The following is a 19973-nucleotide window of genomic DNA, read 5'->3' as shown; positions in this document are numbered from 1 at the left end:
TATCAACATCATTGACACTTCACTATCAACATCATTGACACTTCACTATCAACATCATTGACACTTCACTATCAACAACATTGACACTTCTCTATGAACATCATTGACACTTCTCTATGAACATCATTGACACTTCACTATCAACAACATTGACACTTCACTATCAACAACATTAACACTTCTCTATCAACATCATTGACACTTCTCTATGAACATCATTGACACTTCTCTATCAACATCATTGACACTTCTCTATGAACATCATTGACACTTCACTATCAACATCATTGACACTTCACTATCAACAACATTGACACTTCACTATCAACAACATTGACACTTCACTATCAACATCATTGACACTTCACTATCAACATCATTGACACTTCACTATCAACATCATTGACACTTCACTATCAACAACATTGACACTTCTCTATGAACATCATTGACACTTCTCTATGAACATCATTGACACTTCACTATCAACAACATTGACACTTCACTATCAACAACATTAACACTTCTCTATCAACATCATTGACACTTCTCTATGAACATCATTGACACTTCTCTATCAACATCATTGACACTTCTCTATGAACATCATTGACACTTCTCTATCAACAACATTAACACTTCACTATCAACAACATTGACACTTCACTATCAACAACATTAACACTTCTCTATCAACATCATTGACACTTCTCTATCAACAACATTAACACTTCACTATCAACAACATTGACACTTCACTATCAACAACATTGACACTTCTCTATCAACATCATTGACACTTCTCTATCAACATCATTGACACTTCACTATCAACATCATTGACACTTCACTATCAACATCATTGACACTTCTCTATCAACATCATTGACACTTCACTATCAACATCATTAACACTTCTCTATGAACAACATTGACACTTCACTATCAACATCATTGACACTTCACTATCAACATCATTGACACTTCTCTATCAACATCATTGACACTTCACTATCAACATCATTGACACTTCACTATCAACATCATTGACACTTCACTATCAACATCATTGACACTTCTCTATCAACAACATTGACACTTCTCTATCAACATCATTGACACTTCACTATCAACATCATTGACACTTCTCTATCAACATCATTGACACTTCACTATCAACATCATTGACACTTCTCTATCAACAACATTGACACTTCACTATCAACATCATTGACACTTCTCTATCAACATCATTGACACTTCACTATCAACATCATTGACACTTCTCTATCAACATCATTGACACTTCTCTATGAACAACATTGACACTTCACTATCAACATCATTGACACTTCACTATGAACATCATTGACACTTCACTATCAACATCATTGACACTTCTCTATGAACATCATTGACACTTCACTATCAACAACATTGACACTTCTCTATCAACATCATTGACACTTCTCTATCAACAACATTGACACTTCACTATCAACAACATTGACACTTCACTATCAACATCATTGACACTTCACTATCAACAACATTGACACTTCACTATCAACAACATTGACACTTCACTATCAACATCATTGACACTTCACTATCAACAACATTGACACTTCACTATCAACATCATTGACACTTCTCTATCAACAACATTGACACTTCACTATCAACAACATTGACACTTCACTATCAACATCATTGACACTTCTCTATCAACAACATTGACACTTCACTATCAACAACATTGACACTTCTCTATCAACATCATTGACACTTCACTATCAACAACATTGACACTTCACTATCAACAACATTGACACTTCACTATCAACAACATTGACACTTCACTATCAACAACATTGACACTTCTCTATCAACATCATTGACACTTCACTATCAACAACATTGACACTTCTCTATCAACAACATTGACACTTCTCTATCAACATCATTGACACTTCTCTATCAACATCATTGACACTTCACTATCAACATCATTGACACTTCTCTATCAACAACATTGACACTTCACTATCAACAACATTGACACTTCTCTATCAACAACATTGACACTTCACTATCAACAACATTGACACTTCTCTATCAACATCATTGACACTTCTCTATCAACAACATTGACACTTCTCTATCAACAACATTGACACTTCACTATCAACAACATTGACACTTCACTATCAACAACATTGACACTTCTCTATCAACAACATTGACACTTCACTATCAACAACATTGACACTTCTCTATCAACATCATTGACACTTCTCTATCAACAACATTGACACTTCTCTATCAACAACATTGACACTTCACTATCAACAACATTGACACTTCACTATCAACAACATTGACACTTCTCTATCAACAACATTGACACTTCTCTATCAACATCATTGACACTTCTCTATCAACATCATTGACACTTCACTATCAACATCATTGACACTTCACTATCAACATCATTGACACTTCACTATCAACATCATTGACACTTCTCTATCAACATCATTGACACTTCACTATCAACATCATTGACACTTCTCTATGAACATCATTGACACTTCACTATCAACATCATTGACACTTCACTATCAACATCATTGACACTTCTCTATGAACATCATTGACACTTCACTATCAACATCATTGACACTTCACTATCAACATCATTGACACTTCTCTATCAACATCATTGACACTTCACTATCAACATCATTGACACTTCACTATCAACATCATTGACACTTCACTATCAACATCATTGACACTTCTCTATCAACATCATTGACACTTCTCTATCAACATCATTGACACTTCTCTATCAACATCATTGACACTTCACTATCAACATCATTGACACTTCTCTATCAACATCATTGACACTTCACTATCAACAACATTGACACTTCTCTATCAACATCATTGACACTTCACTATCAACAACATTGACACTTCACTATCAACAACATTGACACTTCACTATCAACAACATTGACACTTCTCTATCAACATCATTGACACTTCTCTATCAACATCATTGACACTTCTCTATCAACATCATTGACACTTCACTATCAACAACATTGACACTTCACTATCAACAACATTGACACTTCACTATCAACAACATTAACACTTCTCTATCAACATCATTGACACTTCACTATCAACATCATTGACACTTCACTATCAACATCATTGACACTTCACTATCAACATCATTGACACTTCACTATCAACATCATTGACACTTCACTATCAACATCATTGACACTTCACTATCAACATCATTGACACTTCTCTATCAACATCATTGACACTTCACTATCAACATCATTGACACTTCTCTATGAACATCATTGACACTTCACTATCAACATCATTGACACTTCACTATCAACATCATTGACACTTCTCTATCAACATCATTGACACTTCACTATCAACATCATTGACACTTCTCTATGAACATCATTGACACTTCACTATCAACATCGTTGACACTTCTCTATCAACATCATTGACACTTCTCTATCAACATCATTGACACTTCTCTATCAACATCATTGACACTTCTCTATGAACATCATTGACACTTCACTATCAACATCATTGACACTTCACTATCAACATCATTGACACTTCACTATCAACATCATTGACACTTCTCTATCAACATCATTGACACTTCTCTATGAACATCATTGACACTTCACTATCAACATCATTGACACTTCTCTATCAACATCATTGACACTTCACTATCAACATCATTGACACTTCTCTATCAACATCATTGACACTTCACTATCAACATCATTGACACTTCTCTATCAACATCATTGACACTTCTCTATCAACATCATTGACACTTCTCTATCAACATCATTGACACTTCTCTATCAACATCATTGACACTTCACTATCAACATCATTGACACTTCACTATCAACAACATTGACACTTCACTATCAACATCATTGACACTTCTCTATCAACATCATTGACACTTCACTATCAACATCATTGACACTTCTCTATCAACAACATTGACACTTCACTATCAACATCATTGACACTTCACTATCAACAACATTGACACTTCACTATCAACATCATTGACACTTCACTATCAACATCATTGACACTTCACTATCAACATCATTGACACTTCTCTATGAACAACATTGACACTTCTCTATGAACAACATTGACACTTCACTATCAACATCATTGACACTTCTCTATGAACAACATTGACACTTCTCTATGAACAACATTGACACTTCACTATCAACAACATTGACACTTCACTATCAACATCATTGACACTTCACTATCAACATCATTGACACTTCACTATCAACAACATTGACACTTCACTATCAACAACATTGACACTTCACTATCAACAACATTGACACTTCACTATGAACAACATTGACACTTCACTATCAACAACATTGACACTTCACTATCAACAACATTGACACTTCACTATCAACAACATTGACACTTCACTATGAACAACATTGACACTTCACTATCAACAACATTGACACTTCTCTATGAACAACATTGACACTTCACTATCAACATCATTGACACTTCTCTATGAACATCATTGACACTTCACTATCAACAACATTGACACTTCTCTATGAACAACATTGACACTTCACTATCAACAACATTGACACTTCTCTATGAACAACATTGACACTTCTCTATGAACAACATTGACACTTCACTATCAACATCATTGACACTTCTCTATGAACATCATTGACACTTCTCTATCAACAACATTGACACTTCACTATCAACATCATTGACACTTCTCTATGAACAACATTGACACTTCACTATCAACATCATTGACACTTCACTATCAACATCATTGACACTTCACTATCAACATCATTGACACTTCTCTATCAACAACATTGACACTTCTCTATGAACAACATTGACACTTCACTATCAACAACATTGACACTTCACTATCAACATCATTGACACTTCACTATCAACATCATTGACACTTCACTATCAACAACATTGACACTTCACTATCAACAACATTGACACTTCTCTATGAACATCATTGACACTTCTCTATCAACAACATTGACACTTCACTATCAACATCATTGACACTTCTCTATGAACAACATTGACACTTCACTATCAACATCATTGACACTTCACTATCAACATCATTGACACTTCACTATCAACAACATTGACACTTCACTATCAACAACATTGACACTTCTCTATGAACATCATTGACACTTCACTATCAACATCATTGACACTTCACTATCAACAACATTGACACTTCACTATCAACATCATTGACACTTCTCTATGAACATCATTGACACTTCTCTATCAACAACATTGACACTTCACTATCAACATCATTGACACTTCTCTATGAACAACATTGACACTTCACTATCAACATCATTGACACTTCACTATCAACATCATTGACACTTCACTATCAACATCATTGACACTTCTCTATCAACAACATTGACACTTCTCTATGAACAACATTGACACTTCACTATCAACAACATTGACACTTCACTATCAACATCATTGACACTTCACTATCAACAACATTGACACTTCACTATCAACATCATTGACACTTCTCTATCAACATCATTGACACTTCACTATCAACAACATTGACACTTCACTATCAACATCATTGACACTTCACTATCAACAACATTGACACTTCACTATCAACATCATTGACACTTCTCTATCAACATCATTGACACTTCACTATCAACATCATTGACACTTCACTATCAACAACATTGACACTTCACTATCAACATCATTGACACTTCTCTATCAACATCATTGACACTTCACTATCAACAACATTGACACTTCACTATCAACAACATTGACACTTCACTATCAACATCATTGACACTTCACTATCAACAACATTGACACTTCACTATCAACATCATTGACACTTCTCTATCAACATCATTGACACTTCACTATCAACATCATTGACACTTCACTATCAACAACATTGACACTTCTCTATCAACATCATTGACACTTCACTATCAACAACATTGACACTTCACTATCAACATCATTGACACTTCTCTATCAACAACATTGACACTTCACTATCAACATCATTGACACTTCTCTATGAACAACATTGACACTTCACTATCAACAACATTGACACTTCTCTATGAACAACATTGACACTTCACTATCAACAACATTGACACTTCACTATCAACAACATTGACACTTCTCTATGAACAACATTGACACTTCACTATCAACATCATTGACACTTCACTATCAACAACATTGACACTTCACTATCAACAACATTGACACTTCACTATCAACAACATTGACACTTCACTATCAACAACATTGACACTTCTCTATGAACAACATTGACACTTCACTATCAACATCATTGACACTTCACTATCAACAACATTGACACTTCACTATCAACAACATTGACACTTCACTATCAACAACATTGACACTTCACTATCAACAACATTGACACTTCACTATCAACATCATTGACACTTCTCTATCAACAACATTGACACTTCACTATCAACATCATTAACACTTCACTATCAACAACATTGACACTTCACTATCAACATCATTGACACTTCTCTATGAACAACATTGACACTTCACTATCAACAACATTGACACTTCACTATCAACAACATTGACACTTCACTATCAACAACATTGACACTTCTCTATGAACAACATTGACACTTCACTATCAACATCATTGACACTTCTCTATGAACATCATTGACACTTCACTATCAACATCATTGACACTTCACTATCAACATCATTGACACTTCTCTATGAACATCATTGACACTTCACTATCAACATCATTGACACTTCTCTATGAACAACATTGACACTTCACTATCAACAACATTGACACTTCACTATCAACAACATTGACACTTCACTATCAACAACATTGACACTTCTCTATCAACAACATTGACACTTCACTATCAACATCATTGACACTTCTCTATGAACATCATTGACACTTCACTATCAACATCATTGACACTTCACTATCAACATCATTGACACTTCTCTATGAACATCATTGACACTTCTCTTTGAACATTAACACTTATCTATGGAGATTAACACTTACAGTATCTATGAACATGAAAATTTGTATATGAACATTAACACTTCTCTATGAACATCATTGACACTTCTCTATGAACGTCAGACTCACTTGGGCGAGTAGTTGCACACGAGGTAGAGCGCCTTCTCCCACGTGTTGCCCCACACGTTCATGTTGTAGCAGAACTGCACCGCGCAGCCAATGCGGTTCGTGGTGGCCCACACCAGCTGCAGGGTTCGGAGAGGGGAGACATGGGGGGGTGGGGTGGGTAGGGGGAGGTAAGGGGGAGGTAAGGGGGAGGTGGGGGGGAGGTGGGGGGGTGGTAGGGGGAGGTAGTGGAGGTGGGGGGGGAGGTGGGGGTAGGTAGGGGGGGAGGTAGGGGGGGGGGGTAGGGGAGGTAGGGGGGGGTGGTAGGGGGAGGTAGTGGAGGTGGGGGGGAGGTGGGGGGGTGGTAGGGGGAGGTAGTGGAGGTGGGGGGGGAGGTGGGGGGGTGGTAGGGGGAGGTAGTGGAGGTGGGGGGGGAGGTGGGGGTAGGTAGGGGGGAGGTAGGGGGGGGGGTAGGGGAGGTAGGGGGGGTGGTAGGGGGAGGTAGTGGAGGTGGGGGGGAGGTAGGTAGGTAGGGGGGTATGGGGATGGGGGGGAGGTAGGTGGGGGGGGGGGTAGGGGGGAGGTGGGGGGAGGTGGGGGGGAGGTAGGGGGGGAAGTGGGGGGGAGGTAGGGGGAGGTGGGGGGAGGTGGGGGGGAGGTGGGGGTAAGTAGGGGGGTAGGTGGGGGGGAGGTGGGGAGGTGGGGGGAGGTGGGTAGGTAGGGGGGCGGTAGAGGGGGCGACACGGGAGTTCAGAGGTCACGCACGGTGTCACCGCAGAGGTCACAAATGGGGTCACCACAGAGGTGGCTCGCGGGTGGGGAGGGTGGGGGGGGGGTAGTTTGTACTGTACCACTCTGGGTGGGGAGGGTGGGGGGGTGGGTAGTTTGTACTGTACCACTCTGGGTGGGGAGGGTGGGGGGGTGGGTAGTTTGTACTGTACCACTCTGGGTGGGGAGGGTGGGGGGGTGGGTAGTTTGTACTGTACCACTCTGGGTGGGGGGAGGGTGGGTAGTTCCAGAATGTACCACGTGGTGTGGGAGGGTGGGGAGGGGTGAGAGTTGGCAGTGCCGGAATGTACCAACTCGGAGCGTGGCAACAGGGGGGGGTAGGTTGTAAGAGCTGGTGGTGGTGGTGGTACAGGTACCTGCGTGTAGTGGGTGCACACGGGCCCTTTGCAGTGCAAGGGACAGGACGGGTCGCAGTCCCCCGATCCTGGATACGAGTACCAGGCCACCTCGTCGTACCAACTCTGCACGTGGTACGTCAGAGGGCGGGGCCTGAACAACAACAACGTCACAATCAACTTCACCATCACTATGCATTTGTCCTATCCCCTCACCCTTGATGCTGCTAATCCTGCATAATGCACGGGCATAAGTAGTACTAATCACATACCTGCATTTCCCCTATCCCCTCCCCTTGATGCTGCTAATCCTGCATAATGCACGGGCATAAGTAGCACTAATCACACACCTGCATTTCCCATATCCCCTTCCCTTGATGCTTCTAATCCTGCATAATGCACGGGCATAGGTAGTCCTAATCACATACCTGCATTTCCCATTTCCCCTCTCTTTGATGCTGATAATCCTGCATAATGCACGGGCATAATTAGTACTAATCACATAGCTGCATTTCCCATATCCCCTCCCTTTGATGCTGCTAATCCTGCATAATGCACGGGCATAATTAGTACTAATCACATAGCTGCATTTCCCATTTCCCCTCTCTTTGATGCTGATAATCCTGCATAATGCACGGGCATAATTAGTACTAATCACATAGCTGCATTTCCCATATCCCCTCCCTTTGATGCTGCTAATCCTGCATAATGCACGGGCATAGGTAGTACTAATCACATACCTGCATTTCCCATATCCCCTCCCTTTGATGCTGCTAATCCTGCATAATGCACGGGCATAGGTAGTCCTAATCACATACCTGCATTTCCCATATCCCCTCTCTTTGATGCTGATAATCCTGCATAATGCACGGGCATAAGTAGTACTAATCACACACCTGCATTTCCCATATCCCCTCCCTTTGATGCTGCTAATCCTGCATAATGCACGGGCATAGGTAGTACTAATCACATACCTGCATTTCCCATATCCCCTCCCTTTGATGCTGCTAATCCTGCATAATGCACGGGCATAAGTAGCACTAATCACACACCTGCATTTCCCATATCCCCTCCCTTTGATGCTGATAATCCTGCATAATGCACGGGCATAAGTAGTACTAATCCCATATCTGCATTTCCCATATCCCCTCCCTTTGATGCTGATAATCCTGCATAATGCACGGGCATAAGTAGTACTAATCCCATATCTGCATTTCCCATGCATATGCTGAATTCCTCTTGATATGCAAATTCTTTTGTCAAGGCGCCCTTTCCCCCCCTTCCAACCCAGCTTAAATATACGCTCCAAGCACGTGTGCTGTTTCATTCAGACGCTGTCGCCTCGACAGACCTGGTTTTCACCTGAGGACGGCTGTTTGCGTTGTGGCCGAAACGTCGTGAGAATTATTTTATTATGTTTTATTTTTATTAGTTTATTACTTCCCTTCCACGTCACTTTACCGAAAGAACCAAGAAGACTATGAGACATCTCTTTTACCAATGGCAGTATACTAAATACACTCTCCAATAAGCTGAGCTACTAACAGTAAGTCATACATTATAATTCTACGTCGCAAAAAATATAATATACCTCCAGCTAAACTATGTTCTATTGTTATTATTTTATTATTTCCCTTCTACGTGACTTTACCGAAAGAACCAAGAAGATGAATCCCTGCAGTCACGAAAGCTTTAAATCGAAATCTCAACACCTGTTTTGTTGCCAAAACAAAGAGGAAAACATATTCTCATATTTTGGCAAAGAAGGTCCCATTAAATGTTTGTCTGTTGAACATATTTTGCCCCATATGTAGCCAACCGTGTTAATCGGAGGTGTGGGGGAACGACAACAAACTATGGGTCTCTGCGTGAGTCTATATGTCTCTGTGTGAGTCTGTGGGTCTCTGTGTGAGTCTATGGGTCTCTGTGTGAGTCTGTGGGTCTCTGTGATGAGTCTATGAGTCTATGCGTGAATCTATGGGTCTGTGTGAGTCTATGGGTCTCTGTGTGAGTCTATGTGTCTCTGTGTGAGTCTATGGATCTCTATGTGCGTCTATGGGTCTCTGTGTGAGTCTATGTGTCTCTGTGTAAGTCATTGGGTCTGTGTGATTCTATGGGTCTCTGTGTGAGTCTATGGGTCTCTGTGTAAGTCATTGGGTCTGTGTGAGTCTATGGGTCTCTGTGTGAGTCTATGGGTCTCTGTGTAAGTCATTGGGTCTGTGTGAGTCTATGGGTCTTTGTGTGAGTCTATGGGTCTCTGTGTAAGTCATTGGGTCTGTGTGAGTCTATGGGTCTCTGTGTGAGTCTATGGGTCTCTGTGTGAGTCATTGGGTCTGTGTGATTCTATGGGTCTCTGTGTGAGTCTATGGGTCTCTGTGTGAGTCTATGGGTCTCTGTGTGAGTCTATGGGTATATGTGGGAGTCTATGGGTCTCTGTGTGAGTCTATGGGTCTTTGTGTGAGTCTACAGGTCTCTGTGTGAGTCTATGGGTCTCTGTATGAGTCTATGGGTCTCTATGTGAGTCTATAGGTCTCTGTGTAAGTCATTGGGTCTGTGTGAGTCTATGGGTCTCTATGTGAGTCTATAGGTCTCTGTGTAAGTCATTGGGTCTGTGTGAGTCTATGGGTCTCTGTGTGAGGCTATGGGTCTCTATGTGAGTCTATAGGTGAGTCTATGGGTCTCTGTGTGAGTCTAAGTATGTATGTTTGAAGATCTTTCACATCTTTTGCATCTGGTACAGATACAATGGGGAAGGGGGTTTGGGGTGAGGGGGGGCTGGTAAGATGCCTAGGTGTGGTCAAGGGATGGCTCCTTATTTGTCAAACCATGTAATGTACGCTGATGGTCTGGTAATTGCTGCTCACGTTGAGAAAGAATTGGAGACTGCCAAACATGAATCGTGTCGCTTACCATGTGCCCCACCAAAACAAAAATGACCTTTTTGGGTTTTCTGCAGCATTGGACATTCACTTCCCCTCGACTCCCCTAATCAGTTTAAATACATTATATTTGTATCAGCTGCGAAACACTCCGTGGAAGCTACCTGTTGCTTCATTCGAAGCTCCGGGTCTTCATGGCCACGGTCATGCCCCTCCCTTTTCTATGCTTGTGAAACATGACCCCTGAACCCCTCTTGAAGGAACATCTGCGCCGGTTTCAAACATTCAGACTCGCCTGTCTACGATCCACCCTGGGTCTATGGGTCTCTGTGTGAGTCTATGGGTCTCTGTGTGAGTCTATGGGTCTCTGTGTGAGTCTATGGGTCTCTGTGTGAGTCTATGGGTCACTGTGTGAGTCTATGGGTCTCTGTGTGAGTCTATGGGTATCTGTGTGAGTCTATGGGTCTCTGTGTGAGTCTATGGGTATCTGTGTGAGTCTATGGGTCTCTGTGTGAGTCTATGGGTATCTGTGTGAGTCTATGGGTCTCTGTGTGAGTCTATGGGTATCTGTGTGAGTCTATGGGTCTCTGTGTGAGTCTATGGGTCTCTGTGTGAGTCTATGGGTCCCTGTGTGAGTCTATGGGTCTCTGTGTGAGTCTACGGGTCTCTGTGTGAGTCTACGGGTCTCTGTGTTAATCTATGGGTCTCGGTGTGAGTATATGGGTCTCTGTGTGAGTCTATGGGTCTCTGTGTGAGTCTATGGGTATCTGTGTGAGTCTATGTGTCTCTGTGTGAGTGTATGTGTCTCTGTGTGAGTCTACGGGTCTCTGTGTTAGTCTATGGGTCTCTGTGTGAGTCTATGGGTCTCTGTGTGAGTCTATGGGTCTCTGTGTGAGTCTATGGGTGTCTGTGTGAGTCTATGTGTCTCTGTGTGAGTCTATGTGTCTCTGTGTGAGTGTATGTGTCTCTGTGCGAGTCTACGGGTCTCTGTGTAAGTCACTGGGTCTGTGTGAGTCTATGGGTCTCTGTGTGAGTCTATCTAAGTATGTATGTATGTCTGTTGAACATATTTCACATCTTTCTGGGTTTACCCAGGGTGGATCGTGCGAGGAGCTCACAGATCCTTGAAAGATCTGGACATAGTCCCCATCACCCGTGAGCTCCTCAGGCAAGCGACGAGGCTGCGTTAGCTGGGTCACGTATCCCCCCGCATGCCCAGCCAACTTATGTTTGGCCGGATAGAGAGGGCTAAACGGGCACGGCATGGCCTAGAGAGGAGATGGAGCTGATGCAATACGGGAGTGGACTTGCCGATGACCCGCTTGCCAGCAGTGCGTGCATGTGGGTCCTCCCGGCGTGTCTCACCTGCCCCAGTAGACGCCCAGGTTTTGTCCGACGTAATCCATGAGGCGACTTGGGCCGTGCTCCCAGACGCACTGACCAGCCCAATCGGCAGCCATCTTGGCCAATCCCTCATCCCAAACCTAACCCACGGGGACAGACACACAGAGGGACAGAGAGAGATGCTCGGATTTCAATGAGAGCAATTGTAAATACTAACCTGTGCCTGGCCTACACTTTCCATGCATGCCCAGTGGACCCTGGAATCTGCAGCAATTTCATCTACCCCTATGCGCGATGTGGGAAAAGCAGGAAACTAAAAACAGAACCAGCAGGGCAATGGAGCAAACTAAAGAGAAAAGGCCACTTCAAAGATATGGGGTTGATAATTGGTTTTTTACCCTTCTATCTGGCAACAAAGCTGACACCCTTTTTACAAGGAGTCATGTTTGCATAGACCACAATACCTGCAGTCATAATGCAAACAAAACACATTACTCTGATAATGTATGCACTGTCCTTGAAGTGGATTGGTCCACACCCGAGACAGCTTTCCTTAGAGCCTAGTCTCACATGGGTTTGATCAGATGACGCCAAAAGGCGCACAACTCAAAGACAATGCACCATCAGAGTATGAGAGCTCGGGGTAAGCATTTACACCATTGGAACCTCATTTGCCAGTAAAAAATATGATAATTGTTTTTTTACCCTTCTATCTGGCAACAAAACTGACACCCTTTTTACAAGGAGTCATGTTTGCATAGACCACAATACCTGCAGTCATAATGCAAACAAAACACATTACTCTGATAATGTATGCACTGTCATTGAAGTTCATTGGTCCACACCCGAGACAGCTTTCCTTAGAGCCTAGTCTAACATGGTGTTGGACCAGATGACGCCAAAAAGGGTGTCAGTTTTGTTGCCAGATAGAAGGGTAAAAAAACAATTACCATATTTTTTACTGGCAAATGAGGTTCCAATGGTAAATATGGGGTTGTCAAAGCTGACTTTTAAATATATCTACAGACTCCAATCGTCTGATTTCAAGTGGCAAGGCATTCCATGATCACCAAAAGAGCGCAGCCTTATAGACCTGGGAGCGCTGAGCAGTTAGAGATCAGAAGACATACCTGTCAACCCATACGGATTATCTAGGTCCCATTCACCATCCAGTCCTAGGGTATTGTCTCAGGACCGGGGCCCGTTAACCACCCAGTCGCAGGACATTTCGTCCCAGAGGGCAGCACCAGCATGAGCTGTAATGCTGCCCTGGTGGCAGACGAGGTGACAGGATACGGGATGGGAGCAGGGCATAGGTCGCAACCGGGTACCCGATACCCGTACCCTACCCGATACCCGGCTACCCAGCCGGGTACGGGTACCCGTTTGTGACCCTGGTGCGGCCGGGTACGGGTAGCCGGGTAGGTCGTGAGTCACTGGTGAGTCGCCGTTTGTCACTCATTTCCCAACGTCTTGTCTCTTCTCACAATTCAAGTTCCTAGAATCAACCCACCCGCGCCTGCAACGTGGCTTCATCCCAGAGGTCGCAATCAGGTACCCGTACCCGTACTCTACCCATACCCGGCCGGGTACGGGTAGGGTATGGGTACGGCCGGGTACGGGTACCCGTTTGCGGCCCTGCTGTGGCCGGGTACGGGTACGGGTAAGGAATCAAAACCCGTGTGCGACCTCTGCTGAGCGCTATTGCCGCGCGCTGAGATGGCATTCGCAGGGTCTGCTGATCTATCGCACTTGCTGTACGGCGTCCGTGCCTCCAGCGTGATGAACATTTTGTCCTCCTTCCGCCGCACCTCTGATTAGCGCGGTTGGCTAGGTACGGTGCGAAAGAGATTCAACATACGTGCACATGTAGACTCACACAGAGACCCGTAGACTCACGCAGAGAATCATAGACTCGTACAGAGACCTGTAGACTCATACAGAGACCTGGAGACTTACACAGAGACCCATAGACTCACACAGAGACCCGTAGACTCACACAGAGACCCACAGACTCACAGAGACCTATAGACTCACACAGAGACCCATATAATCATACAGAGACCCGTAGACTCACACAGAGACCCATAGACTCACACAGAGACCCATAGACTCACGCAGAGACCCATAGACTCACACAGAGACCCACAGACTCACAGAGACCCATAGACTCACACAGAGACCTATATAATCATACAGAGACCCGTAGACTCACACAGAGACCCATAGACTCACACAGAGACCCATAGACTCACGCAGACTGAGTTGCGGTTAAAACCAGGTTCTCATGTGCAATGGCCATCAGAGTGCGATGAACATCAATGGACTTGGAAGATCATAGCCATTCAAGTGGTGCTAGTGTAATGGGTTTCGGAGACACTTGTAGAGGTAACTTCTTTATTACAATACAACACTCCAACAGTCCTGATACTCTGTTACAGCCTAGGTACACAGCCTAGGTACACAGCCTAGATACACAGCCTAGGTAGACAGCCTAGGTACACAGCCTAGGTACACAGCCTAGGTACACAGCCTATATACACAGCCTAGGTACACAGCCTAGGTACACAGCCTAGATACACAGCCTAGCGACACAGCCTAGGTACACAGCCTAGGTACACAGCCTAGATACAAAGCCTAGATACACAGCCTAGGTACACAGCCTAGGTACACAGCCGAGGTACACAGCCTAGGTACACAGCCTAGGTACACAGCCTAGGTACACAGCCGAGGTACACAGCCTAGGTACACAGCCTAGGCACACAGCCTAGGTACACAGCCTAGATACACAGCCTAGGTACACAGCCTAGGTACACAGCCTAGGTACACAGCCTAGGTACACAGCCTAGGTACACAGCCGAGGTACACAGCCTAGGTAGACAGCCTAGGTACACAGCCTAGGTACACAGCCTAGGTACACAGCCTATATACACAGCCTAGGTACACAGCCTAGGTACACAGCCTAGGTACACAGCCTATGTACACAGCCTAGGTACACAGACTAGGTACACAGCCTATATACACAGCCTAGGTACACAGCCTAGGTACACAGCCTAGATACACAGCCTAGCGACACAGCCTAGGTACACAGCCTAGGTACACAGCCTAGATACACTACTCTGGCTACGCTCTGGGGTCCTCCGGCTACAACTACCCTAGGGGAGGCTACCTGCCCCGACCCAGCCATGGTGCGGGTCTGGACTCTGGCTTCCTCGGAACTCGCCCTCACAAGGACGTAGAGCCGGGAGTCCCAGAGTCCCACCACTGGCCCGCACAGCGTCCCGGCCCTTACGAGGACAAGCGGGACGAGGGGGTCCAGGGTCCTACTGTGGCGGGTCTTGGGTCTTGAGCTGTGACTGGCCCCGATCGGCCAGGGAGCTGCCCTTTTATGCCTCGTCCCCAACGAGGGGTGGGGTTGTGTGCGCCCCCAGGTATCCCACAGAGCACACACAGCCCCCCTGTTGGTGGCGCCAAGGGGCTTAAGTGTCTGGGGTGCCTGGGATCCCAGCGCCTGGTGCCAAGGGGCTTAAGTGTCTGGGGTGCCTGGAATCCTAGCGCCTGGCGCCAAGGGGCTTAAGTGTCTGGGGTGCCTGGGATCCCAGCGCCTGGTGCCAAGGGGCTTAAGTGTCTGGGGTGCCTGGGATCCTAGCGCCTGGCGCCAAGGGGCTTAAGTGTCTGGGGTGCCTGGGATCCTAGCGCCTAGCGCCAAGGGGCTTAAGTGTCTGGGGTTCCTGGGATCCTAGCGCCTGGCGCCAAGGGGCTTATTTGCCTAGGATCCCAGAGCCCCCAGTAGCCCCTCCCCTCTTATGTCACTACACTAGCTCAACGTCTCTGACACAGCCATTACGAACCTCCTGAGAGAGACAAAGACAAAGATCCCCCGCATAGCCTGCGCAGACTGTTGGGGCAAGTGCTGTTGGTTAGCACCGATGAAGGCCGGCACGGCACACGAAGTGGGTGGGTGGCCAGCACCACGTCCGGCCGCCTTTGTTTCCCCAGTGGCGATGTTTACACACCACATCAGGTACTCATTTGACGCTGAGTCGACCTAGGGGGAGGCCCATGACCGGTTCAGAGAATCGTCACCGGTGTTGCCGTGAGCGGGAATCGAACTCGGGTCGCCAGGTTCGTAGCGCTACCCGCTACACCACCATGAACACACAGACCCATGGCCACACCCAGCAAGTGAGAACACTGCTTTTAGTGTCTCTGACACGGTCACTATGGACCTCTTGACAGAGAGAGAGAGACACACACAGAGTGACACACACACAGAGTGACACACACACAGAGTGACACACACACAGAGTGACACACACACAGACCCATGGCCACACCCAGCAAGTGAGAAACACTGCTTTTAGTGTCTCTGACACGGTCACTATGGACCTCTTGACAGAGAGAGAGACACACACAGAGTGACACACACACACACAGTGACACACACACACAGAGTGACACACACACAGACCCATGGGGCACACCCAGCAAGTGAGAAACACTGATGTTAGTGTCTATGACAAGGCCACTATGAGCCTCTTGACACAGAGAGAGACACACACAGAGTGTGACACACACACGCAGAGTGACACACACACACACAGAGTGACACACAGTGTCATGGGGCCACACCCAGCAAGTGAGACACACTGATGTTAGTGTCTATGACAAGGCCACTATGAGCCTCTTGACACAGAGAGAGAGACACACAGAGAGAGACACACACAGAGAGTGACACACACAGAGAGAGAGAGACACACAGAGTGACACACACAGAGTGACACACACAGAGTGACACACACACAGAGTGACACACACAGAGAGTGACACACACAGAGAGTGACACACACACACAGAGAGTGACACACACAGAGAGTGACACACACACACAGACCCATGGGGCACACCCAGCAAGTGAGAAACACTGATGTTAGTGTCTATGACAAGGCCACTATGAGCCTCTTGACACAGAGAGAGAAACACACACAGAGTGACACACACACACAGAGTCATGGGGCACACCCAGCAAGTGAGAAACACTGATGTTAGTGTCTATGACAAGGCCACTATGAGCCTCTTGACACAGAGAGAGAAACACACACAGAGAGACACACACACAGAGCCATGGGGCACACCCAGCAAGTGAGAAACACTGATGTTAGTGTATCTGACACGGCCACTATGAGCCTCTTGACACAGAGAGAGAGAGACACACACAGAGCCATGGGGCACACCCAAAAAGTGAGATACACTGATGTTAGTGTATCTGACACGGTCACTAGGAACCTCCTGACACAGAGAGTGACACACACACACAGAGTGACACACACACACAGAGAGTGACACACACACACAGAGAGTGACACACACACAGAAAGTGACACACACACACAGAGTGACACACACACAGAGTGACACACACAGAGAGTGACACACACACAGAGAGTGACACACACACAGAGAGTGACACACACACAGAGAGTGACACACACACAGAGTGACACACACACACAGAGTGACACACACACAGAGTGACACACACACAGAGAGTGACACACACACAGAGATAGTGACACACACACACAGAGTGACACACACACACAGAGTGACACACACACAGAGTGACACACACACAGAGAGTGACACACACACAGAGAGTGACACACACACAGAGAGTGACACACACACACAGAGTGACACACACACACAGAGTGACACACACACACAGAGTGACACACACACAGAGAGAGTGACACACACACACAGAGTGACACACACACACAAAGTGACACACACACACAGAGTGACACACACACACACAGAGACCCACCCAGCAAGTGAGAAACACTGATGTCAGTGTCTCTGACACGGTCATTGCGAACCCCGGCCGGTGCCCGAGTTGGGTGGTGGCCCTCAGAGTGCTGAGTCACCGCGCGTTGCTCAAGCGACACAACCACATTGGGGGGAGGGTGGGAGGGTGGCAATGTGCTGCTCACCGCCACGAACACAACGGTTCCCCGTGTAGCCTCGAACGCGGACTGTTGGGGTTTGAAATTTTTGACTTCAAACTTTCGTGAGTGCAAGAATTCACATTCTTGAAAAAATAAAAATGTAAAATAATAAATTGAAAAAAAAACGAAAAATTAAATTTTAAAAGAATAAAATGTAATAAAAAATATTTTTTTTAAAAACACGCTTTCATGAAATGTACGGTACTAGTAGTGGCAGAACTCCACGACTCCAGGAAATTGCCCCGAGGCTTGCCACATCGTGAGGTGCCGTGGTGATTTTCAGCCAACGTCAGTGGAACGTGGACATTTAGACCCAAGCCGAAACATAACGTGTATTAAAGATTTGCTTAAAAATATTTCATTTTTCATTTTTAACGATAGTATGACACACGTATACCAAGTTTGCAGTCGATGCCACATTGGGAAGTGGGCTAAAATTGAGATTTGAGGATGCGACAACAGACAGAGTTGTGGATACAACAACAGACAGAGTGAGTTAAATGAAAGCGCTTAATAATAAAAACGATACAAAGAAAACGCCGCGATTGATTCGGAGTGAGACCTCCGCTGCCAAACCGGAGCCGGTTCTTAAGCGACACTATCCAGGAACGGAAACTCTTCCGTTCCGCTCTGCCACGTGTACTCACCCCTTACGTCCTAACATTGGTGTCCAATTGGTGTATTTATGGACACGCTTGTTTTGCCAGGGGAAGGGCTCGCAGAGACTAAAGGCTCCCATGTTCAGGAGCGCGCTGCCAAGTTTGTCGCATAGACTCACAAAGAGACCCGTAGACTCACACAGAGACCCATAAACTCACACAGAGACCCGTAGACTCACACAGAGACCCGTAGACTCACAAAGAGACCCGTAGACTCACACAGAGACCCGTAGACTCACACAGAGACCCATAGACTCACAAAGAGACCCGTAGACTCACACAGAGACCCGTAGACTCATCACAGAGACCCATAAACTCACACAGAGACCCGTAGACTCATTACAGAGATGCATTAACTCACGTAGAGACTCATAGAATCACACAGAGAACCATGGACTCACACAGAGACCCATAGATTCACACAGAGACCCATAGACTCACACAGAGACCCATAGACTCACACAGAGACCCATAAACTCACACAGAGACCCGTAGACTCACAAAGAGACCCGTAGACTCACACAGAGACCCATAAACTCACACAGAGACCCGTAGACTCACACAGAGACCAATAAACTCACACAGAGACCCGTAGACTCACACAGAGACCCGTAGACTCACAAAGAGACCCG

At 45.2% G+C, this 19973-nt stretch overlaps 1 protein-coding gene across 1 annotated transcript in view; it reads right to left on the bottom strand.

The window, feature by feature from the left end:
• The window catches only part of PI15 (peptidase inhibitor 15), a 46730-nt gene that overhangs the window by 21759 nt on the left and 4998 nt on the right, over positions 1-19973 (bottom strand). The window contains exons 2-4 of the mRNA XM_061547147.1: positions 12693-12811; positions 8470-8602; positions 7349-7464 (exon numbers count right to left, since the gene is read on the bottom strand). Coding sequence (XP_061403131.1) covers positions 7349-7464; positions 8470-8602; positions 12693-12811 — 368 coding nt within the window. The remainder of the gene's footprint in view (positions 1-7348; positions 7465-8469; positions 8603-12692; positions 12812-19973) is intronic.

This window comes from Lethenteron reissneri, unplaced genomic scaffold (assembly GCF_015708825.2).
Source record: "Lethenteron reissneri isolate LAM-NWPU_2019-01 unplaced genomic scaffold, ASM1570882v1 scaffold_1639, whole genome shotgun sequence".
Lineage (NCBI taxonomy): Eukaryota > Metazoa > Chordata > Hyperoartia > Petromyzontiformes > Petromyzontidae > Lethenteron > Lethenteron reissneri.
This window is presented reverse-complemented; position numbering and strand designations above follow the sequence as displayed.